This window comes from Aquarana catesbeiana, linkage group LG13 (assembly GCF_042186555.1).
Source record: "Aquarana catesbeiana isolate 2022-GZ linkage group LG13, ASM4218655v1, whole genome shotgun sequence".
NCBI lineage: Eukaryota > Metazoa > Chordata > Amphibia > Anura > Ranidae > Aquarana > Aquarana catesbeiana.
The window spans coordinates 118,284,691-118,309,117 of record NC_133336.1 but is presented as its reverse complement, the minus strand read 5'-3'; the positions used below and the strand labels follow the sequence as shown (position 1 = coordinate 118,309,117).

At 45.9% G+C, this 24,427-nt stretch overlaps 2 protein-coding genes across 6 annotated transcripts in view; one reads left to right on the top strand and one right to left on the bottom strand.

Moving 5' to 3' along the window:
• Positions 1–1,082, bottom strand: part of AP4S1 (adaptor related protein complex 4 subunit sigma 1) — a 165,629-nt gene extending 164,547 nt beyond the window's left edge. The window contains 1 exon segment of the mRNA XM_073609179.1: positions 741–1,082. The gene's annotated coding sequence lies outside the window, so the exon portion shown is untranslated.
• STRN3 (striatin 3) overlaps positions 825–24,427 on the top strand; it is a 115,514-nt gene continuing 91,911 nt past the window's right edge. For 3 of the 5 annotated variants that reach the window (XM_073609178.1, XM_073609177.1, XM_073609176.1), the window contains exon 1: positions 826–1,354. In XM_073609178.1, coding sequence (XP_073465279.1) covers positions 1,127–1,354 — 228 coding nt within the window. In that variant the 5' untranslated portion in view covers positions 826–1,126. Of the gene's footprint in view, positions 1,355–24,427 lie in introns of all 5 variants that reach the window. The other 2 variants (XM_073609175.1, XM_073609174.1) reach the window with 1 other exon arrangement.

Genomic DNA, 24,427 nt, shown 5'->3' with positions numbered 1-24,427 from the left:
AACAGCCAGTCAAAGCTTCCTTTACAGATAAAGTTTAGTAACTTCAAATAAAGTATTCAGGGACTGCGGTTTGACTGCAGCTAAACGTCCATTTCTACTCATCCATAATACAGAGGCAGTGTTTGCCACATCTGAAGGTAGCAGTTCTTGTGGTGTCTACAGTATAGGAGATGAAGACAAACATCCTCCTCCCCCCGGTGGAACAGATAGCTATATCCATCTTTTTTTTTCGTTTAGAATAGAGTGGAGGTGGATTAGAACCCCTGACAGTTTTTATTGCTGTCTGAGCCCCCAATAGGAAGATTCATCCTCTCAATTTCTCCTGTTTACCATTATCACCAAAATGAAAGAAAATCCCAAACGTTGGGTTGTCTCCAGAACAGGAATGGGGAGGAATCTTCCAATGGGGGCACTGGCTCTGAAGACAACAGATTCCCTCATCTTGGAGAGGTTTCCTCTCACTTCCTGTTTTGGTTATAAGACAGGAAGTGAAGGCTAATCTCCTCGATGAGACACAGATGGCGAAAAGAGAACTGACAGGGATTAGAACTCTCCCTTACTCTATCCAGAATAGAAATAAAAGGGCCGCCTTTAGTTGAATCATCCACCCCCCACCCATAGTGTGATACAATGTAAGGCATTAGATAAGGAGACGCACAATGCCGGCCTCACACCCGTCTCGTACAGGCCGTAGCCGGAAACTGCCCCGGTAGATCTTCCTCTATGTTTATAAGCATTACCGTGTGTACGAGCTCAGTGACGTCACCACCGGAAGAGTCTTCCCTCACTAGTAAGGTCCGCGTCATGAAGCAAAATAGGCGGAGCGAAGCCACGTGATGCAGGTTGCCTTTGTGACGTCGGTTCACGGGTCCCGCACCTGCGCACTGACGCTGTCAAGCGGGAGGCGGCGAACGAGGCCGGTTACCCAGAGTGCCCCGCGGAGCGAACCGGGCCCGGGGGAGGTCTGAAAGATGGCGACCGTCAGTAATGTGATCGGGCGGAGGTTATAGAGCGGACCGTCGTTTTCTCTCCGGTGGCCGGGCACCGAGGCCGTTTCCCCTCCCCCCTTCATCACCGCCCGGAGCTGCTTCCTCACGTGACCGTATCGGCGGAGCCCCGGGACTACATGGAGGATCACCCGGCGGTGGCGGGAATGGCTGCCTCAGCTAGGCCGCAGATCGGAGGTCCCGGGCAGAGCCCGGCACAGGGAGTCCCCTCATCAGAGACAGGCTGTGAGCTCTCCGCCCGGCCCATGCAGTACACCATCCCCGGGATCCTGCACTACATCCAGCATGAATGGGCCCGCTTCGAGATGGAGAGAGCGCACTGGGAGGTGGAGAGGGCCGAGCTACAGGTGAGGAGGGCAAGAAACTGGGCCCACTCTGGGGGCCATCTTGGGGATCAGTGTGGCCTGAGGAGCAAGGAGGTGTGCTGTGTACTCATCCACCCACCACAGCTGACAGGGACCGGCCTGAGTGTACTGGAGGACCACAGCTCCCCTCCCCCCGAATCACAGGGCACCCCCCCAAATCACAGGACACCCAGAGCAACCCCCCCAAATCACAGGACACCCAGAGCATCCCCCCCAAATCACAGGACACCCAGAGCAACCCCCCCAAATCACAGGACACCCAGAGCACCCCCCCAAATCACAGGGCACCCAGAGCACCCCCCCCAAATCACAGGACACCCAGAGCACCCCCCAAATCACAGGACACCCAGAGCACCCCCCAAATCACAGGACACCCAGAGCATCCCCCCCAAATCACAGGACACCCAGAGCATCCCCCCCAAATCACAGGACACCCAGAGCATCCCCCCCAAATCACAGGACACCCAGAGCATCCCCCCCAAATCACAGGACACCCAGAGCATCCCCCCCAAATCACAGGACACCCAGAGCATCCCCCCCAAATCACAGGACACCCAGAGCATCCCCCCCAAATCACAGGACACCCAGAGCATCCCCCCCAAATCACAGGACACCCAGAGCATCCCCCCCAAATCACAGGACACCCAGAGCATCCCCCCCAAATCACAGGACACCCAGAGCATCCCCCCCAAATCACAGGACACCCAGAGCATCCCCCCCAAATCACAGGACACCCAGAGCATCCCCCCCAAATCACAGGACACCCAGAGCATCCCCCCCAAATCACAGGACACCCAGAGCATCCCCCCCAAATCACAGGACACCCAGAGCATCCCCCCCAAATCACAGGACACCCAGAGCATCCCCCCCAAATCACAGGACACCCAGAGCATCCCCCCCAAATCACAGGACACCCAGAGCATCCCCCCCAAATCACAGGACACCCAGAGCATCCCCCCCAAATCACAGGACACCCAGAGCATCCCCCCCAAATCACAGGACACCCAGAGCATCCCCCCCAAATCACAGGACACCCAGAGCATCCCCCCCAAATCACAGGACACCCAGAGCATCCCCCCCAAATCACAGGACACCCAGAGCACCCCCCCCAAATCACAGGACACCCAGAGCACCCCCCCCAAATCACAGGACACCCAGAGCACCCCCCCCAAATCACAGGACACCCAGAGCATCCCCCCCAAATCACAGGACACCCAGAGCATCCCCCCCAAATCACAGGACACCCAGAGCATCCCCCCCAAATCACAGGACACCCAGAGCATCCCCCCCAAATCACAGGACACCCAGAGCATCCCCCCCAAATCACAGGACACCCAGAGCATCCCCCCCAAATCACAGGACACCCAGAGCATCCCCCCCAAATCACAGGACACCCAGAGCATCCCCCCCAAATCACAGGACACCCAGAGCATCCCCCCCAAATCACAGGACACCCAGAGCATCCCCCCCAAATCACAGGACACCCAGAGCATCCCCCCCAAATCACAGGACACCCAGAGCATCCCCCCCAAATCACAGGACACCCAGAGCATCCCCCCCAAATCACAGGACACCCAGAGCATCCCCCCCAAATCACAGGACACCCAGAGCATCCCCCCCAAATCACAGGACACCCAGAGCATCCCCCCCAAATCACAGGACACCCAGAGCATCCCCCCAAATCACAGGGCACCCAGAGCACCCCCCCAAATCACAGGGCACCCAGAGCACCCCCCCCCAAATCACAGGGCACCCAGAGCACCCCCCCCCAAATCACAGGGCACCCAGAGCACCCCCCCCCAAATCACAGGGCACCCAGAGCACCCCCCCAAATCACAGGGCACCCAGAGCACCCCCCCAAATCACAGGGCACCCAGAGCACCCCCCCAAATCACAGGGCACCCAGAGCACCCCCCCAAATCACAGGGCACCCAGAGCACCCCCCCAAATCACAGGGCACCCAGAGCACCCCCCCAAATCACAGGGCACCCAGAGCACCCCCCCAAATCACAGGGCACCCAGAGCACCCCCCCAAATCACAGGGCACCCAGAGCACCCCCCCCAAATCACAGGGCACCCAGAGCACCCCCCCAAATCACAGGGCACCCAGAGCACCCCCCCCAAATCACAGGACACCCAGAGCACCCCCCCCAAATCACAGGACACCCAGAGCACCCCCCCCCCAAATCACAGGACACCCAGAGCACCCCCCCCCAAATCACAGGACACCCAGAGCACCCCCCCCCCAAATCACAGGACACCACCCAGAGCACCCCCCCCCAAATCACAGGACACCGCCCAGAGCACCCCCCCCCCAAATCACAGGACACCGCCCAGAGCACCCCCCCCCCCAAATCACAGGACACCGCCCAGAGCACCCCCCCCAAATCACAGGACACCGCCCAGAGCACCCCCCCCAAATCACAGGACACCACCCAGAGCACCCCCCCAAATCACAGGACACCACCCAGAGCACCCCCCCCAAATCACAGGACACCACCCAGAGCACCCCCCCCCCAAATCACAGGACACCACCCAGAGCACCCCCCCAAATCACAGGACACCCAGAGCACCCCCCCCCCCAAATCACAGGACACCCAGAGCACCCCCCCCCCCAAATCACAGGACACCCAGAGCACCCCCCCCCCCCAAATCACAGGACACCCAGGGCACCCCCCCCCCCAAAATCACAGGACACCCAGGGCACCCCCCCAAATCACAGGGCACCCAGAGCCCGCCTCTCCCTCTCATCTGATCACAGGACACCCAGAGCACCAACCCCCGAGCAACCACTCTTTGTCTGACCACAGGACATCCATAGCACTCTCTACCCACCTCTGATCACAGGACACCCAAAGCACCCCTCCCCCAACCTCGGATCACGGAACACCTATAGCACCCACTCATCAGATTACAGGACACCCAAAGCACTCCTCCGCAGACATATCAGAGGACCCCCAGAGCACCCCCTCGTCAGAGATTAGAGGGACCCAGATGCGCCCTCTCATCAGACAGGACACCCAGTGTACCCACATACTGACCTCATATAGGGTAACCCAGTGTATCCCCCATTTTGACTGCAGATCAGCGTATGCCCAGTGTACACCCATACTGACCTCAGATCCAAGGATGCCCAGTATGCCCCCTTACAGACCTCAGTTCAGAGGACACCCGTTGTACTCCATACATATCTCAGATCAGTGGTAACCCAGAAAACCCCCATAATGACCTCTGATAAGAGACAGCCCAGTGTATCCACAGTAAGGCTCACCACCCCTTGGACTCTCAGGTTAATCTTTCTAATAAAGGAAATAAGAACAGCGTAGTGGTTCTTGTCCCTATATCTTTGTGTCTTATTTTCACTTGCAGTTTTTGGTCAAGGCCTTCAAACCTTCCACTAAAGTGTTTCACCTCTAACGGCTCATGTATATGAGCATTGTTTACCTTCTTCTTGAAACGCAAGTTGAATGCAAGTCAGCAAAATCCAATTGACTTTAATGGAGCAGTACACACAACAGTTCAGAGGCTATGTCTGACCTGCTTTGCATTACGTTTCTTTGGATGCAGCATGTCCTGTGGTGGTGCGTTTAAAGTTCTGGCACAGCACATCAAGCACAGTTTTTTGTTTTTTGTCAATTGCTGCTTTTTCCATTAACACACAGTGATTGACAGGTTGTTGAAATGAGCCCTAATGCAGTGGATTTTCTGGCAGAAAAGGTCCGACGGAACAAATCCGTCGGACATTCCGATCGTGTGCGGGCTTCATCGGACCTTTTCTGTCAAAATCTGACGGACCTTAGAAATAGAACATGTTTCAAATCTTTCCGATGGACTCGATTCCTATCGGAAAAACCGTTCGTCTGTATGCTATTCCGACGGACCAAAAACGACGCAAGGGCAGCTATTGGCTACTGAACTTCCCTATTCTAGTCCGGTTGTACGTCATCATGTTCGAAACGATCGGACTTTGGTGGGATCGTGTGTAGGCAAGTCCGTTTCGTCGGGACTCCGTCGGAACTCTGTTGAAAAGTCCTTCGGAGTTCAGTCCGATGAGAAGTCCGCTTGTGTCTAAGCAGCATTAGTTGTCTTTTGGCCCATACAGCTTTGTGTTGGATGAACCCTTCTCCCCCTTGTATTACAGTGCAGATTATCAGATTGTACCATAGAAAAAGAGATCCGCCCCCAGAGCCGCTGTACTTACAATCCGATGTACAGCAATCTCCCCTGCTGAGCTATTGTGTTCTGACAGGCCCCACCCCCCCATCACTCCGCTCTGGTTGGCAGACCTTTTTCAGCCATGAGCCTTCGACCAAAGCTGGCACGGTTGCCATACACACGGGCCGAATGTCGACCGTTTTTTATTGAACCAGTCAACGTTTGGCCCATGTGTATCCATAATATATGGGAACTGATGGTGAGCTTTGTTTTAAGATCCCTCAGTTTGACTTTGAACAGTCTTGGGACTAGAAAATGTATTCAGGGTCTGTATCTGTGCACAGATGTATAGTTTATCCACTTTATGTTCTATTAGATGTCACTTTATTTCCACATATGTCACCTTTATAGTTTCATACCATTTATTAGGAAAAGGTACCACCTGGATCAGCTTACATAATAAAAGTAACAATACATATACATTGTATATTTAACATATATCCAAGGACACAACATTTTTTGTTTTTAATGGAACAGGGAAGGGCTAGAACCCCTGTCATGTTTTCAATGCCTTTTGTATCCTGTTGGAGAGATTCATCCCCAATGTTTTTTTCTGCTGACTGCTGTCCCCATGATTGGCATTTTGGAATAATTCACAATTTTAAACCGCTACTGGAATAGGATAGAGAACTTGCGGAGACACACGAGTCTAAGATGGGACATGTCTCACTTTGGGGATATTTCTTTTCACTTGTGCTTTAGACGAGGACAGGCTATAAGGTAGAATCTCTTGAATGGGACACAGGCTTCGAAAAAAACAAAACTGACAGGTTTTACTTATTCCTTACTTTATCCAAAACAAAAAAAAAATAGTTTTGATGTTAGATATTCTTTAAAGGTTTGGTTCACCTTTTACCAAAAAAACTGCCTATGCTGATTTAGTGGCACCTGTACACAAACTGGTCTAGCTCTGACTAAAGTTAAATTCCTAGGATTCTCGCCCAGCTACCTGGGATATATAACAGTCACCTTCAGTTTACCTGCAGCAACCACATGATTAGTGGAGACAGAAACCTTCCCTAATGAATACCTAGCCAAGCAGAAGTTCCCTCAAGTGATATTTGTTTTTAACCACTTTAAGACCAGGCATTTTTTGACACTTTTTGTAAAAAGTAAAAATCTGTATTTTTGGCTAGAAAATTACTTTGAATCCCCAAACATATAATATTTTTAGCGGAGACCCTAGAGAATAAAATGGTGGTTGTTGCAATTTATGTCACAGTATTTGTGCAGCGTTTTTTCAAATGCAATTTTTTGGGAAGAAATACTGTAATTTTATCGCGATCCAGCAGCTGATCAGTTGTGCTGGATCGCTTTTAGGAAAAACAGAATCGCTGGCTGTAAATTGTAAAACCGGGGTTATGGCTGACAGCTGCAGGCAGCCATAACCCTGGTACACTGCTCCAAAACTGCAACGTGTATATATCCGTATTGTGGTTTTGATGTGGTTAAAGGGTTAGTTCACCTTTTACCAATAAACTGCCTATACGGATAAGACGTGCCTGTAGAGAAAAAAAAGTTGTGCAGCTCTGACTAAAGTGGAATAATGCCCTTGTTATAGGGCAGGCCATTCACATACCTCATGAAGTCAGACTGGAATACTCTCAGGACAGTGGTAACTGAGGCCTAGTTGTTACTGCAAGCTTCATACAGTTGGAAAATATGCTGTACAGAAGCATTGATGTTTATGTAAAGCTGGATACACATTTATATAATTTCCTTTAGATTTACCAAAACCATATAATATGAGTTCAAACTTAAACACTTTCAATTTGTATGTAAACAGGCAGACCCTTGCACTACATAGTTGAAGGTAAATCTAAAGGAAATTGAACAACAAAAGTTGTATAGTGTATCCAGCTTTAGTATGGCCACATACATCCTGATGTATGCCACCTGTGGCTCCTCAAGTCATTGGTGCGTTTTGGCAATCTAAGGCCCCTTTCACACTGAGGCACTTCTAAACTGCCAGTAAAACATTGGAGCGCTTTTGAAGAGCTTTTCAGGAGCTTTTCAAGAGCTTTCCATTCATTTCAATGGAGAGGGGCGTTTTTTCACCGCCCTGCCAGCGCACTGCCCCAGTGTGAAAGCATTCATTGATTTTAATTGAAATTGTTTTTCGTGAGCTTTTCGGGTGCTTTTTTTAGTGTGAAAGCGACTGAAAAGCGCCTCAGTGTGAAAGGGGTCTTATGCTCAGACTGTTGAGCCATTAAACGTCCATGTGGTCCTATATCGTATTTACATGCTTATTCTCCATGTTTGGTATTTGTAAGTTTAGATAAATATTATTCAAAGCTGACTCTCTTATCCCCAGAATATTTTAGATCATAAGGCTGCAACGTAGCAAAATCGCGTTTTTGTTCAGGTCACCAAAGTAAAAGGCAGAAAAACGCCTGTAATCTGCCCCAAAGAAGCGCATGTTGTTTTTTGCGCTTAGGGCGTTTTTTAGGCCTTTTTTTCAGGTGACAAAACGCTCAGATGTGAACAGGTGCCATTTGAAATGAATGGGATTTTGCTTGTTTGGGCGTTTTATGAGCTGAAAACACTCAGGTGTGAATGCAGCCTAAACTCTGCAGATAAATATGTGTAGTAATGGACAGCCAGTGACTGCCAGATTATGTTTTCTTCCAGGAGATTCTTTGTTACTATACTAAAATTTGTTTCAAAGTCATTTCCCTAAAATAACTTTTGTGTCACTTGCATGAGATCACCATTCATGTTTGTTTCTGTTACACTGAGACAAGCAAGGTTCAAATAGTGCTGCAAGATTACATGCTATGGTTACCCAATCTCTTGTAATGTTTGGAGCAAAGTGCACCTTTGCAAACCTCTTTACAAACTATGTCTGTACCAGGATCAATAATTTGGCCGGTGCCTACTGAATTTCACTCTTCGTATGGCTGCCTTTACTATGTGTTCTATGTGATATTAGAGGAACACTGGTTTAGTGCTATGACTGTTTTCTATAGAACAAATTCTGTTAGATTGTCTCAATTAAAGTATCATATTTTCTTATAGATTGTTACTCAGAGTTCCAAGCAGGTTTACTTCATCATGAGCAGATTCTGGAGCACATTTCAAAAAACACGAGGATTATCAGTGTAAAGTTTCTGGTTGTAAAAATTAGCATATAACAACTAACGCTAAGGCCCCTTTCACACTGGGGCGGTGGGGGCATCGGCGGTAAAACAGCGCTATTTTTAGCGCTGCTTTACTGTCGTTTTTGCGGCGGTATTCAACCACTCGCATAGCACGGGTATAGCCGCACTGCCCCATTGATTTCAATGGGCAGGAGCGGTTTAGGAGCGGTGAATACACCGCTCCAAAGATGCGGCTTGCAGGAGTTTTTTTCTTCTCCTGCCAGCGCACCGCTTCAGTGTGAAAGCCCTCGGACTTTCACACTGAACAAACAGTAGAGGCTGTTTTGGGTCGGTTTGCAGGTGGTATTTTTAGCGCAATAACGCCTGCAAACCGCCCCAGTGTGAAAGGGCTCTTATGCAAAATTTAATGATTGGAAACCATTGTTTCCATGGTGCAGTATTAATGTTCTGGTCTGTTCATATATATTTGCTTTCCTAATAATATCCATGTCTGGTCTAGATTTTTGGCAAATTAAATTGTTTTAGGGTAATTATCCTGGCAATGTTAATACAGTTAAAGCGGAACGTCACCCTCCTCTATCAACATTGACTTTTTTTTTTTTAATTCAATTACTTCGTTGCCTAGGCAATTTGATATCATACATCCTTCAGGAGGGGCTTTTTCAGCTAAGCACACCCTCCTGCCCTCATGCCTGAGCTAAGGGCGGATGGATTCCAGGAAGTAAATACTACACAAACCACCTGCCCTTATTTAAGATGGCCATGGCCAGAACTGCTAGATGGTGTTTTTCAAAGTGATTTCTCAGCAAAATAAAGCATGAAGACAAGGATGGATGGGGGGAGTTTGCTTGTGAGTGTTAAAGAATTTAAAAAGCTTGGTTTGTAGTGCTCAGATGCAGTGTAGGTCCGCTTTTAATTAAAAATGTCAACCGCCCAGTTCAATGTATATCTAGCATAAGTGTAAGTAAGGTGCACACGGGCAAGTCAGGTAGTAGAACAATACATTAAAAAAAAGTGCCTGCACCCACTTGCCTTCTAGTTAGCAAAAATACAAGTCTAAATTTTCTTTAAGCCTCCATTCGCAGCGAATTTGAAAATTGGGTGAGTATACTTGAAATCGCATGATTTCAAAGCTGTGCATCTCGCTGCGACTTCAGGTGCAACTTGGCTGACATCTGCAAAATCATGCATAGATGTCTATGCAAGTCACATCTAAAATAGTGCAGGAACCTTTTTTTAAAAAATAAACTAAAAATAAAAATCTGTGCGGCATAGCAATGTCGGCGTCGCACTGATTTGAACAGTTTCATCGCCAAAAATAGGGTGCGACTTACCATGTGGTTTGAGCCTGTCAAATCGCACGACAAGTCGCACCAGTGTGAGCGGGAGCTTAGAGCTCCTGCAGTCAAGTGTTTGACCATATATCATAAAATACATTTTCTATTTGAGGTACCTCGGAGCCCCAGTTGGTGTGTCATTTTGCCCGTAGAACTATATTGATAGAGTATGCTGAACATTGGTATATGCCTTTAGGCACTGGTACTGTGCTTTCAAGTGCCAGTGCTTAAAGGCATATACCTGTGTACAATGATTTTTATCCTGTTATTTTATAACCAGTCCCAACTTTGATCAAAAGTAGCATTCGTGTAGGCAGACAGTTGACTTAACAGCTAGTCCCTTTAGTTTATCAAAAAAACCAATAGATTTAACCTGCTTTTACCCCCTTCCTTCCCAGGCCAATTTTCAGCTTTCAGCGCTCTCGCACTTTCAATAAGAATTACGCAGTCAGGCAACACTGTACCCAAATGAAATTTGTATCATTTTGTTCACACAAATAGAGCTTTATTTTGGTGGTATTTATTCACAAATTAGTTTACTTTTTGCGATCTAAACGAAAAAAGCGGAAATTTAAAATAAACAATATTTTCTACTTTTTGTTTTAAAAGAAATCCAATAAAATCAAATTTTGTCATAAATTCTACTACATGTTTTTGGTAAAAAAAAATCCTGTTAAGTGTATAATAATTGGTTTGTGTGATCAGACATATGTGCGCAGATGATCATTGGGACATGTGATTTTACTGTTACATATGTGGGACAGATGTTTTTACTGCGTGGGGACATTGTGTGTTTTACACTGTGTGGGGACACTGGGCCAGTGATCGGTGTGTAAAAAAACAGCTCATACTCACTGATCGCTGGCTGCAGCGATCACCTCTCCTCACTGACAACTTCCATATGAGGTGAGCCGATCGCCTAGCAACCAGCTCTCTGTTTACATCACATGACGGCTGTGATTGGACACAGTCGTCGTGTGATCAGGAGGGCCAATCACAGAGCCCTCCTGCCGATCGGAGATGCGCCGTGTCCGGGTGACACAAGCGCATCGGGATCGCGCCGCTGCAAGGGCACGCGCGATCCCCCTCCTTCTGAGGGACGTTCCTGAACGTCCACTCAGGAGGAAACGCCTACCCGGCCACTGCACATATACGGCCGGGTGGGAGTTAAAGCAGAAACAAACTCATAAAGTTAAAGAGGTTGTTAAGGCAGTGCACACAATGACTGCCAGCCCCACTGCTAGTATAACCTGTAGTATATACTGCATACAGTTTTTAAAAATCGTCTTCTAAATACCTTATTTCTTCTCCTTGATCAGCGGTCACGTGACTGCCCATCGCTCTCTCCCTCTGGTGTATACATTAGCGGGAGGGGCCGAGATCTCCCTCTGACATCTGCTGGGCGGTCATGTGACCTCCCTCCTGTAGTGTATACATCAGAGTAAGAGCGTAACGGGCGGTCACGTGATCGCTGATCGGGGAGAATAAATAAAATATATTTAGAATATGAATTTTAAAAAACAGCATGCAGTATATACTACAGGTTATACTATCAGTGGGGCTGGCAATGAATGGGAGCAGTAATGTTTACACTGCTCAGAACGGTGCTACAAGGGGAGGAGGGGTCGGCTCACACACAGAGCAGTGGAGGACAGAAGCAAGTTAACGGATTACAGTGGCAGGGCTCAGCAGCCATGATAAACCGTGGTCAGTTTACAGAGGGAAGGGCAGAAACTGGCAGGATCAGTCAGGTTTTTTTAAATGATACAGGGGGCCAAATTACACAGCATAAGCACTGTGCCTGTTATTCATGCTTTAAGGAAACCGGTTCCCCCCTTTTTTTTTTTTTTTTGGTAACAAATGCTTTAAGGCCTCATGCACACTGGATGTTTTTCTGCTGCTCTGAGGGGTGTTTGGCTTTTTTTTTTGTCCCTGCCTCTAAACCTCTCTGCATATCCATGCACACACAGGCACTTAGAGGCAGAAAAAAAAAACCTCACAGCCAGTGCGTCCAGGAGCAGTAGTGTTTTGGCAGAAAAAAAAACTCTTGACCCTCCAACACTAGGCACGTTTAGCTTGTGAGCGCTAATTCATTTTAAAGGCCAGAATGAATTATTATTTTGGTCAATGAAATGAATACTCAAGTACTTGATGTGCCTAAACACGTTACACGAGTTTACAGGCGGCAAGCATTTTTTCTGCCATATATCTGCTGCCAGAAGGAAAGGAGTCTAGGAGATTTAGTAAAACATCCTGTTTCTCAAAACCGTTCCATTCAAGTGAATGATGGTTATTATAACTGCTTCGGCTCTCAACTGAACTGTCAAGCCATCAAATGACTGGTGTTATAATTGATATGTGCAACTGCAGATCAAACTGGCTAAGATGGCAGCTTCCATGGCTGAAAATGAGGATTGTAGGGTTTAGTTCTACCTCAAGTGCTATGGTTTTCCCAGTATGCAAATGGACTGAAGAGTGCCACAGGTAAACTAATGGGTTGTGCATTTGACAGATGGGCTTCCCAGTATCCCTGTGTCTCTGGAATTTTCTTTCCGTTTGTTAATATGGCAGGATGTTAAATTGGGCCTGAGTAGCTGGTGGACAAGCAGTGTGGTTGTTAATGACCAGCCCGTATTTTCAATAGCTCATCAAGAAGAGCCTAAGAAAAGTAAACTCGTTCCTGAGACTATTGTCATATGTCTAAAAGGAGGAAAATATGTCAAGTGCCAACCAGCTGTTGTGACTTGATATGTACATGTTGAAACTGATGAGTTTGTTGACTTAATTCACAGTTGTGGCCCATACTTTTGTGGAGCCAAAATAACCAACGAATACGAGTCACTGGCCTATTGGTTGGTAATTCTTCAGAAAGATCCTAATTGAGATCTAACAGATCTTGCTTTGGGATGTGCATGTTTTATCATTTGTGTTTGGATGCGCCTTCATTGCTGCTTGTGTTAAAATGAGAGTAAACTTCTGCCCCTGACTGAAGGCATTATTTAAAGTGGTTGTATCCTCCGCTTTTGTGATTTTTACCTGCAGGTAAGCCTTTTAATGAGGCTTACCTGTAGGTTGAAATTAGGGATGCACCGAAATTTCGGCCACCGAAACACATCGGCCAAAAATGGCCTTTTCGGCAATTTGCTGAAAGAGAAAAATGGCTGATAATGGAGCCGAAAATGGGGTGGGGCTCCGCCCCTGGTGCCGCCTATTACGGGGGTGTCCTATAGCGCAGAAGAGAGAGGAGAGCCGCCGTCGCCGCCTGGTTGATTAGAGCGCCGGGAACATAACGGCTTTCATTTCAATAGCTGTGTGTTCCCACAGAGCCCCTCCCCCTTGTCCGGGGAACTTTGATAGACCACCCGTCCCAGGATTGGATGGGTGATCTGTCTGTCAAAGTGCCCGGACAAGGGGGAGGGGCTGTATGTGGCGTGAACACCAGAACGGAGGACTCCCGCATACGCCAATTGCAGCACCAGAGCCACGAACCCGAAAGAAACGCCTAGGGAACATGTCGGGCGCTTCGAAGGTAAGCATTTCATAATGAGCTGGTATGCGATGCATACTAGCTCATGCCTTTTCCTTACAGGGGGTGTGGTGTTTTTTTTTTTTTTTTTTTTTTTTTGTAAGGGCAATTTAAAATTTAATAAATTAATAATTTAATTATATATTTTAATATCCATTTTATTCTGTCTTATTCTGTAATCAGCTTTCTCCCCAACAAGCTGATATTAAGCTATTGGAATAAAAAGTATATAGTGGAAAGAAGAAAAAAAATGTGAACACCTTGGAATTGGTTTTCTGCCTTTTTAAAGCGGAGGTTCACCCCAAAAAAAAAAAAAAAAAAAGATTAAAAGCCAGCAGCTACACATACTGCAGCTGCTGGCTTTTAATAATAGGACACTTACCTGTCCTGGTGTCCAGCGATGTCAGCACTGCAGCTGATGTTTGCAGAGGGGTGGGCGCGTCGGGAACCCTACCGCGCATGCGTGAGGGCCCGCTCCTCTTTCCTACTGGCTCACGACAGGGGGAGGAGGTGGGGGGAGCCCCACGGTGACGCCATGGTGCAGACTACTGGAAGTGCAAATAGGATGCCTGTTAAAGACAGGTATCCTGTTCGCACTTGGAAAATCCTATGGTGTGTACCTAGCCTAATGCCTCGTACACACTATCATACATTCCGACAACAAAATCCATGGATTTTTTTTACGACGGATGTTGGCTCAAACTTGTCCTGCATACACACTGAGACACAAAGTTGCTTGGAAATTGCGAATGTCAAGAACGCGGTGACGTACAACACGTACGATGAGCCAAGAAAAATAAAGTTCCATAGCCAGTGCGACTCTTCTGCTTGATTCCGAGCATGTGTGGAACTTTGTGCGTCGAATTGTGTACACACGATCGGAATTTCCGACAATGGATTTTGTGTGACGGAAAATGTCCGATGGAGCCTACACACGGTCGGAATTTCTGACAAAAGGCTCCCATTTAAAATCGGACCGTGTGTACGAGGCATAAGGCCACCTCTCCTGAACGATCTACCAGATAGTAACCCACGTTTAAGTCTCTGTGTCTCTGTCTCTGTCTCTCTGTCTCTCTCCTTCTAAACTACCCTGTTTTACATGTCCTGATAAGATAACCTAGAAGAAAGTTTGGGAGCAGTTGAAAAAAATGCCCAACTGCTCCTAAAACGTTCGTTTAGCAGCAGTGTACATTTATTAAAACGGCAGTAGTTTTGCAAGAGCGTTTTTGATCCATTGAAGAAAAAAAAAAAAAAAAAAAACACTAGTGAGTGATGTTTTTGAGTGTTTATCGACATTTGTCAGCATTAGAGCATTTTTACAGCTGAAAAACTTCTCTCAGAACCCACTAGTTTTGAGGTTTTTTTTTTTTTTTTACTGCTCAAAAACGCCACTGCCCAAAACTGCTAACAGCCTGTGTGTGCATGGACACATAGGACAACATGATAGAGAGTTTAATGACTGTAGAAAAAAAATGTCTACAGCCAAAAACAGCTGCTGTAAAAATGTCCAGTGTGCATGAGGCCTAAAAGTAATTAGCTGATGGCTTTTCTTTTTCCTCCAGCACTGTGAATGTTTAATTGCTGTATTCAGTGAGACCACATGCATACTTCTGCTCCAAAACTTACATTTTTGGAGCTTTCGGCTTTTTTTTTTTCTTTTTTTTTTTTTTACAAAGCCCCTAAACGCAACTCGATTACAGCCTGTGTGTCCATGCACACATAGGCTTTTACCAGAGTTTAAAGTGATTTGTAAAGGGGTGTTTTTTTTTTTTTTTTTTGTAAGATACTAAACATGTCATCATACTTACCTACTCTGTGCAAGGGTTTTGCACAGAGCGGCCCGATCCTCTTTTTCTGGGGTGTCCCAGCAGCACTCCTGGCTCCTCCTCTTCATCGGGATGCCCCTGCGGAGAGATGCTTTCCATGGGGGCACTCGTGCGGGCGCGCTCCCGAGTCATGCTGCGTCCATTGACACAGACAGCAAGACTTGGCCCCGGCCCCCCGTGTCACTTGATCTAATTGACAGCGGGAGCCAATGGCCCTTGCTGCTATTAATCTATCGAATGAGGACCCGAGTGAGCGGCTGGAGATGCTGGAACAATTCAGGTAAGAAAAGGGGGGGGGCCTTGGGGGCAGCTGCAGCGCAGAAGATTTTTCTCCTTAATGCATAGAATGGATTAAGGTGAAAAATCTTGAGGGTTTATAACTTTTTATACTTTTTTTTTTTTTACCCAAGTTGTGTTTACATGAGCTTGCAGTTCCTTCGGCTAGGATCACACTGGAATCCGGTGCAGGAAACTAGAGCTGCACGATTCTGGCCAAAATGAGAATCGCAATCCTTTTTTTTTTTTTTTCTTGTGTATGCATTAATACTGCCTTTTTAAAAACTTGTTCGTCTGTATCTGGTGTAAACAAGCCCTAGAGAGCAGTCACCTGAACAAATGTCCCTATTTGAGAGTTCCTCTCTTGTTCTGGTGACAACTCCAAACTTGTATTTTCTCTTACAGTGCGTTTTTACTTTTTATATTTCCTTTTTCTGACAGCGCTCCCTAGCACAAATATCAGTGAATCTCCCCAGCTGGGACACACATGGCAGAACCGTAAAAGAACTGATATCAACAAAAAAAGCATAGTTTATTTTTTATTTTTTTACCTTTTTCTTAAAACAATAAACATGTTATAAGGGAGTTCACCACTCAAATGAATTACCTCTCCCAAAATCAGTCTCCACATTCAGGCAGGGTGCAGACTCTGTTTGCAACAGGAGAAATAAATAGCTGGACAGCCGCACTCCAAAAGATTCACATTCATTGTATAAAAAATGGATATCAAAGCATCACAAATGGGTACAGACTAACTGCACAGCTGATGACGCGTTTCACACCAAACACGGTGCTTAATCATAGCTAAATGCTACATATACAAGTGTATATGTGTATATGTGTGTCTATCTATCTATGTCTCTTTAAACAATTAGCCAAATGGCCAAAACGTGTGCCATTAGTAGTTACGTTGAAAGCACCTGTGAGCATCTATAATCTACAAATTCACCACTAAACAGAATAAAGAGAACCCCCCCTAGTGGAGAGTCTGCATAACAAAATATATAATATAAAAATTCTAAAAATAGACTCCAAATGCAACAAACAAAACATAACATAGTTATATAAAATAATGCCATGTATAATATAATACACAAGCACCAACATATGCATAAATGCTGTGGCATGATCCTCAATGAATTCTGACCCGCTAAAATGTAAACCAAACTCTAATTTGAATGATTTATATTGAAAATAAAACTATTATTGTTTTTCGATATTTGTTTGATAACATTATAATCAGATAAATACATTCTTCTAATCTACTGATCTCCGTCCTGATTCCATAATGAAGCCTCCTTGTTTAATCACCAATGGTTAACCACACTTGAATGATGGAATAAATTGCTTACATATACAAAACCTCCAGATGTATATACATAAACCAGCATGGGCATATGTCCACAGACAAATTAAATCACTAAAAAGGTAGACTGCATCTGTAAATGAAAACAGATGCATCCGTTAATTAAACAATACACAAATATATATATTAATGCTATGGGCAAATATGTACTTTTAAAAAAGAAAAACTAAAGAGGGAGAAGATGGTAACTTGTGGCATAGCTCCAGTGATGCATATAAGTGGCTCTAAAAAGAGTCAATGTTTAACAAAAAGATGATGAAAACGGAGGTAAACAAAAGAAAATAGTGGAATAAAGAATAAGAAGAACATAGAAAAAAGAAACACATAGCAGGATCAGAAGCATTGAGTAAAACAGAACTCCGATGGAATTTTACAACTAACGGCAGACGATATAAAATAATGTAAATATGCACCCATCAAGTAAAAAACCATAGACCGGATAAGCGTTCTAGAAAGGAAAACTCCAGTCTCGGTCTCAACCCCAATGTACTAGCAGAATCTACATAGCTGATGTGGAGCATCCTATGTGCAGCTCAAAAGTGTCACTCAGAAATGTGTGATATCCCGCTCAAAATTGAGGCCAATCAGCCACCTAGTGTTGAAGTGGAATATCTAGTAAACCTCTTTTTTTTCTTACAGAGCATCCTAAACCTGTCACCTCCCCTTCTTGGTACTGTGATTTTCTTAACACAGTGGATGCGTAGGCTGCTGGCATCTCTATCGTGACACAGGTTCCAATGCCTAGCTATGTTAGTGGAGTGGTTCTTGGAAATATACAGTTGGTCATACAACCGATTCTTCAATTTTCGGGTCGTACGCCCCACATAGTGAATGGAACACTGTTCACAAGTGACTACATATACCAAGAACCGGGTGTTACAATTAATAGATGACACCTTAAAGTCCTTGTTTAAGGAACTAGAATGAATCATGTCTCCTTGTAATATGAGGGGGCAACACGGGCAACCATTGCCCCCACAACGAAACAAGCCCTTAAATTGTAGCCAATGTGAACAATGAGACCTGCTAGTATAAAGGCTGGGGGACAGTGTTCCACCAATGGTGGGAGCTCTACGGAACACTGATTTGATACCCTTAGACAGAATTTGAGCATATGAAGGGTCGTTATATAAACCTGGCATATTTTTCACTCGTATTCCTAATTTTGTTAGACTCTAGGCTGTAGGGAGTGGAAAAAACAGGAATGCTAATAAATTTATCAAATCTATGTTTACCTCCATCTCTATTTGTATTCCTACTAATGTTATCTCGGAGGAGAGCACTTCTCTTGGCCTTGCTGGTTATATTAAAAGCCCTGTCAAGGACAGAGACAGTGTATCCTCTATCGATGAACCGAGCTCTCATGTCTGAAGTTTCTTTAAAGAATTCTGATGCGTTGCTGCTAACACATCTCAAGCTTAAAAATTGTCTAACTGGGATACCTTTTAATGGTATGCTTAGGGTGGCCTGAGTCTGCCCGCAACAAAGAGCTGCCGGCTTCCTATAAAGCTTGGAGGAGATATTATCTCCTTCACCTATTTAAAACAACGTCCAAAAATTCTATCTGTTTATAATCCATAGTACCTGTAAATTTAAGGTTCAGTCTGTTGTCATCAAGGTATAGGAGCCATTCATTCAGGCTACCCACATCATTGGTGCATATAAAGATCAACTCGTCTATGTAGCAATGAAAAAATGTAACACTTAAACGATGGGGACAGCCAGCGCCATTTCCTACCATCCCATGTAAAGGTTTGCAAGGGAGGGAGAAAATTTGGCGCCCATCAAGGCCCCGCATTTCTGGAGATGGCAGTCCCCATTGAACATAAAGTGGTGGGTCAATAAATACTCCAAACAACATAAGAATTCTTGATGCACCATGGAATATTGACTATGATGTTTCAGAAAGGCCACTACTTAGAGTCCCAGGGAATGGGGAATAGAGGAGTACAGATTTGCTACATCGCAGGTGATCCAGACAAAGTCTGGATCCCATTTCAAATACTGCACATCAGAAAGAAGCAGTTTGGTAGCCCTAAGGAAACCAGCTAGAGCTGAAACCAAAGGTTGTAACTGATCCACCCAGGCACCCAATTGTTCATTGAGTGATCCGATACCTGCAACTATAGGTCTACCTAACGCAGGGTTACACCCTTTGTGTATCTTTGGTAGATGATGGAAGATGGACATAATGGGAGCATCAGGGATAAACATTTTTCTCACAAACCGAAAAAAGCCCCGCTGCCACTGCTTTATCTAGAAGTGCACATAAATCTTTCTTGAAGGTAGACGTGGGATCCCCCTTAAGCTTTAAGTATGTATTTTCATCAGACAGCTGATGAATCGCTTCATTTCTGTATACATCAGAATCTAACACTAGCACAGACCCCCCCCTACCTTTATCAGCATTCTTAAGGATGATGTAATGGTTCTTACTGAGATTTAATGCCTCTCTCTAAGCTGGTGAGGTTGTCGGGTCCAGAGCGACCCCTGCAGCTGTGTGCCAAATGGGTCAGGTCCCTCTCTATCAACTTTTGAAAAAGGTCCATGTCCTTATACTTACCTGTTCTGTGCAATGGTTTTGCACAGAGCAGCCCTGATCCTCTACTGGGAGCCCCTGCCGGCGCTCCAGGCTCCTCCTCTTCAGCGAGTGCCCCAGTAAGAAGCTTCTTTCTGTGGGGGCACTCATGCAGGCTTGCTCCCGAGCTGCCCTATCTGCATCCATTGACACAGACTCTGTAGATCTGCCCCGCCCCCCACTCCCTTGTCAAAGCATTTGATTGACAGCAGCAGGAGCCAATGGCTCCAGCTGCTATCAGTCTGCCCAGTGAGGAGGAAGACAGCGGCAAGAGCTGCTGATCTCGTGCACATTGCTGGATTGGGCTCAGGTAAGTATAAGGGGGGATGGGGCTGGGGGATCCTGCAGCACAGAAGTTTTTTTAATGCATAAAACGAAATCAAATACTGAGACTGTTTAATTTGCTTAAAATATTTGTAACTTAGCCCATCCAGTGCTGATATTTATACAGCCTAGATCAGTGGTGGTCAACTTGAATGTTAAAGAGGCTCCCGAGCAGACTTGACACTTCCAGAGAGCCACACCAATAGGAATACATTTTCATGCATTGCATCAAGCTAGGCAGCCCATTCAAAATGAATGGGTTGCAACTCGCCTCATTTTGCATTACACGCTGAGGAAGTTTTAGTACAATAACCCCTAGCGTTGTCAGTGGATGTAATAATGAACACCCATCATTTGTGTCAGTAGCAGTAACCATGTCACTGTAGGGAGAAAGGAGGCACACTTTAATGAGATTTAATCTCCAAATATGGAAAGGTTTCTTTATAGTAAGAGCTGTGAAAATGTGGAATAGACTCCCTCAAGAGCTGGTTCTAGTGGATTGCTTTAAAAAAAAGGTCTGGATTATTTCTGAAATGTACATAATATAAGTGGATACTTTCGTAACGCGAGGCTTGTGCGAGATCTCGAGAGAACTCGATCGATTTATTTATATTATAATAGAGACCGTTCAATTTGTCTGTTCCGTTTGTTGACTTTGAAGCCTCGCTTCAATCTGATTTGCTCTCGAAAGCAGACACAACCTTCATATTAAATTTAAAATAAATATATGTGTAACAATAAATACGGTTTTCACCACAAAAATTGTTAAATCTCTTCAAGTGTTCCGTGAAAATTTTTAGATTTCTTTTTTGGTGCGCCGCAAGACATAAAAGTTTGAGAAACAATGCTCTAGATCAACTGTGGTTATAGGGTTGTGTGTGTGTAGTAGAGCTGCACGATTAATCCTTAAAGAATCAGGCAGTTGTTACAATATTTTATGTCACCCAGTATTTGCGCAGCTGTCTTTCAAACACAATTTTTTTGGAAAAATTAATGAAAAAACTAAACTAAACAGTAAAGTTAGGCCAATTTTTTTGTATAATGTGAATAATTATGTTGTGCCGTGAGAATCGTGATCTTTATTCTAAGCAAAAAAATCGTTATTCTTATTTTAGCTAGAATCGTGCAGCTCTAGTATATAGGATTGTATTTTTATTTTTTTCAACCAGACTACGTAACTAAGAAACACACAGCCCAAAAACTAGAACGGCATACAATATTCCCTGACAAATGAGTCACATAAGTACAAAAATATGACAATAATAAACGCATGAAAATTAAGGATAAGACTGAATAAATCTTAAACTTAAGAAGCTATGGTCTTGCTGCTGCTAAAATGGTAAAAGGGGAAACCTCACAATACTGACATAGGAAAAATGCATACAGGTAGCGCACCAAGCTCAAATCAACAATCCTGGATATATAATGACAGTGCTTCATGCAAAGATTCTTCCTATTAAAAATCTAAAAGCAAAGAAAAGGAGTTTGGACTGGCCATTGGGAAAGCGATTATGATGATTTGTGATCTGTCATCACAAGTACTTTCCCTTGGGAGAATGTTCACTCCAAAACTTTTTTTTTTTTCCCTTGCGCTTCTATTTTCAGTAGAATGCTTACATGAAGGGCTGTCATTAATTAGATCGTATCAAAGACTGTCGATTTGATGTTGGTATGCTACTTGTGCGTGTTTTTCTTTGTGCCAGTAATAACCCCCAACATTGGTGTTAGTGAATATAGTAATAGCTACAAGCGTTTGCTGTGGATGCAGCGAAGGCCCCAGCGTTGGTGGCTGTGGATGCAGCGAAGGCCCCAGCGTTGGTGGCTGTGGATGCAGCGATGGCCCCAGCGTTGGTGGCTGCGGATGCAGCGATGGCCCCAGCGTTGGTGGCTGTGGATGCAGCGATGGCCCCAGCGTTGGTGGCTGCGGATGCAGCGATGGCCCCAGCGTTGGTGGCTGCGGATGCAGCGATGGCCCCAGCGTTGGTGGCTGCGGATGCAGCGATGGCCCCAGCGTTGGTGGCTGCGGATGCAGCGATGGCCCCAGCGTTGGTGGCTGCGGATGCAGCGATGGCCCCAGCGTTGGTGGCTGCGGATGCAGCGATGGCCCCAGCGTTGGTGGCGGCGGATGCAGCGATGGCCCCAGCGTTGGTGGCGGCGGATGCAGCGATGGCCCCAGCGTTGGTGGCGGCGGATGCAGCGATGGCCCCAGCGTTGGTGGCGGCGGATGCAGCGATGGCCCCAGCGTTGGTGGCGGCGGATGCAGCGATGGCCCCAGCGTTGGTGGCGGCGGATGCAGCGATGGCCCCAGCGTTGGTGGCGGCGGATGCAGCGATGGCCCCAGCGTTGGTGGCGGCGGATGCAGCGATGGCCCCAGCGTTGGTGGCGGCGGATGCAGCGATGGCCCCAGCGTTGGTGGCGGCGGATGCAGCGATGGCCCCAGCGTTGGTGGCGGCGGATGCAGCGATGGCCCCAGCGTTGGTGGCGGCGGATGCAGCGATGGCCCCAGCGTTGGTGGCGGCGGATGCAGCGATGGCCCCAGCGTTGGTGGCGGCGGATGCAGCGATGGCCCCAGCGTTGGTGGCGGCGGATGCAGCGATGGCCCCCCCAGTGTTGGTGGTCGGTGGCAGTGAAAGGTAAATCCTCCTCCCACATGCCTTCATTGGTGGTTATCACTTGATCACACACTGATTCTGCCCTCTCTTTGAGGCCATGACTTTGCTTGTATTGTAAGTGCCTCACAGTACAGCTCTTTCAGTGCATGATACTGCTCTCAAGCCAAAACATTTTCTTTGGTGAGAAATGGCCAAATCCTCTGTCAAATTTTTATTGCTATCTGTCACCATTAGGAGTATTTCTCTTCTTCCTTTGATGAGACCAATAAACCCAGAGCAATAAAAACATGACAGATGTCCTAACCCTTCCCTCGTTTCCAATTAAAGGGTGACACAGATCATAGAACATTTACCAACATAGGCAAGTCTTTTTTATTGGGAACAGACAGCAATAAAAGATTAAGACTTTGGGTCAGTGTAACCTTGTGCTGAACTTTGCCAGTCCGGATTCTCTGCATCAAAAACTACTACCAGGCTGTCTGGGATGGGAACCTTTTCCATTTCAAAAGTACAAAAGTCTCTTGTGTGGAGATCCTATTACCTGACAAGCTATAGTCTGACGTGGTTTATAAATAACTGGAAATCATTTGTACATAATCTCCATCATATCCTCTTCTCCGCCCACTTTAAAGCATTGCTTTTGAAAGCATTAGCTTAGAATGTACAGAAGTATATTGTGCTTTGTATGTAAAGCAGTGCTTCCATGGCCTGGACTTTCAGCTGCTAAAGGCCACAGCTGTTGGACAAACCTTCACATTAACTCATGGATAAACTCCATACTATGGCATTTTAAATGTATTCAATACAAGTAGCACACGCGTTTTACCAGCAAGATGCTTGCATTTTTTTCTCAAGAAGATCAAATACCTTGTATTCCCTTCTGTCACACAGTACTGGTGTCTTATCCTTACTGGCTGTTTTTTTTGTCTGAATTATGTAATTATGCTACATTAGTTTGATAGGAATATTAGGGATTTTGGCCCTGGTGTGGATGGATGCTTGGGGGGGGGGGTTTGCTGTGTCTTAATTTTGGTGCATCTCCACGCACTCAAACAATATCGTTTAGGGTCCTGGACCCGCTTTTTTTTTTTCCACCTACGTGGCAGGATAAAGGAAAGTATTGGGCTCTGGCTCACGTGAGTTTTTTGAACAAGTTAGGCTGGCCATATATAGGAACTGGCCTAGATTCAAACCATTGGTGGGCACACTAAATGTACCGAGGTAATCACAAGATCAACTTGGGTACAACCAGAATGCCGGATTTGCTTGCATTTATCACAAGTGGCTGCTATAGCCCCTAACGATCATCACTGTCTTCTGGCGGGGATGGCTTACCACGCCAGGAGAAGACAATTGCTCGGCAGGAGGGATTCCCCTGTCAGCACACTGTTGAAACCCGTGGTTGCAGTAAAGAAAGTCACACCATCTATGGTCTGCTGTAGAAAAGCTCTAAAAGCTACTGTGGAAGGCAGAAGTATAACCTTTAACCACTTGCCTACTGGCACTTTTACCCCCTTCCTGCCCCGGCCAATTTTCAGCTTTCAGCGCACTCACACTTTTGCATGACAATTGTGTGGCCATGCAACACTGTACCCAAACAAATTTTTTTTCTTTTTTTTTCACACAAATCGAGCTTTCTTTTAGTGGTATTTAATCACCACTGGGTTTTTTATTTTTTGCTAAACAAACATAGACCGAAAGTCAGTTAGTTCTGAAATTTTTCCCCTTCACTGGTGGCAGTGATAGGTGGCACATTTGGGGACTGCACTGATAATCAGGACACTGATATCGATGTTGCTGTCCCTTTTTAACAAAAGCTGGTTATCAGCTCCCTCCTTCTCTCTGCGCTCTTAGCATGAGGAAAGAAAAGCTGATAACCAGCTTGTGTCGGGGC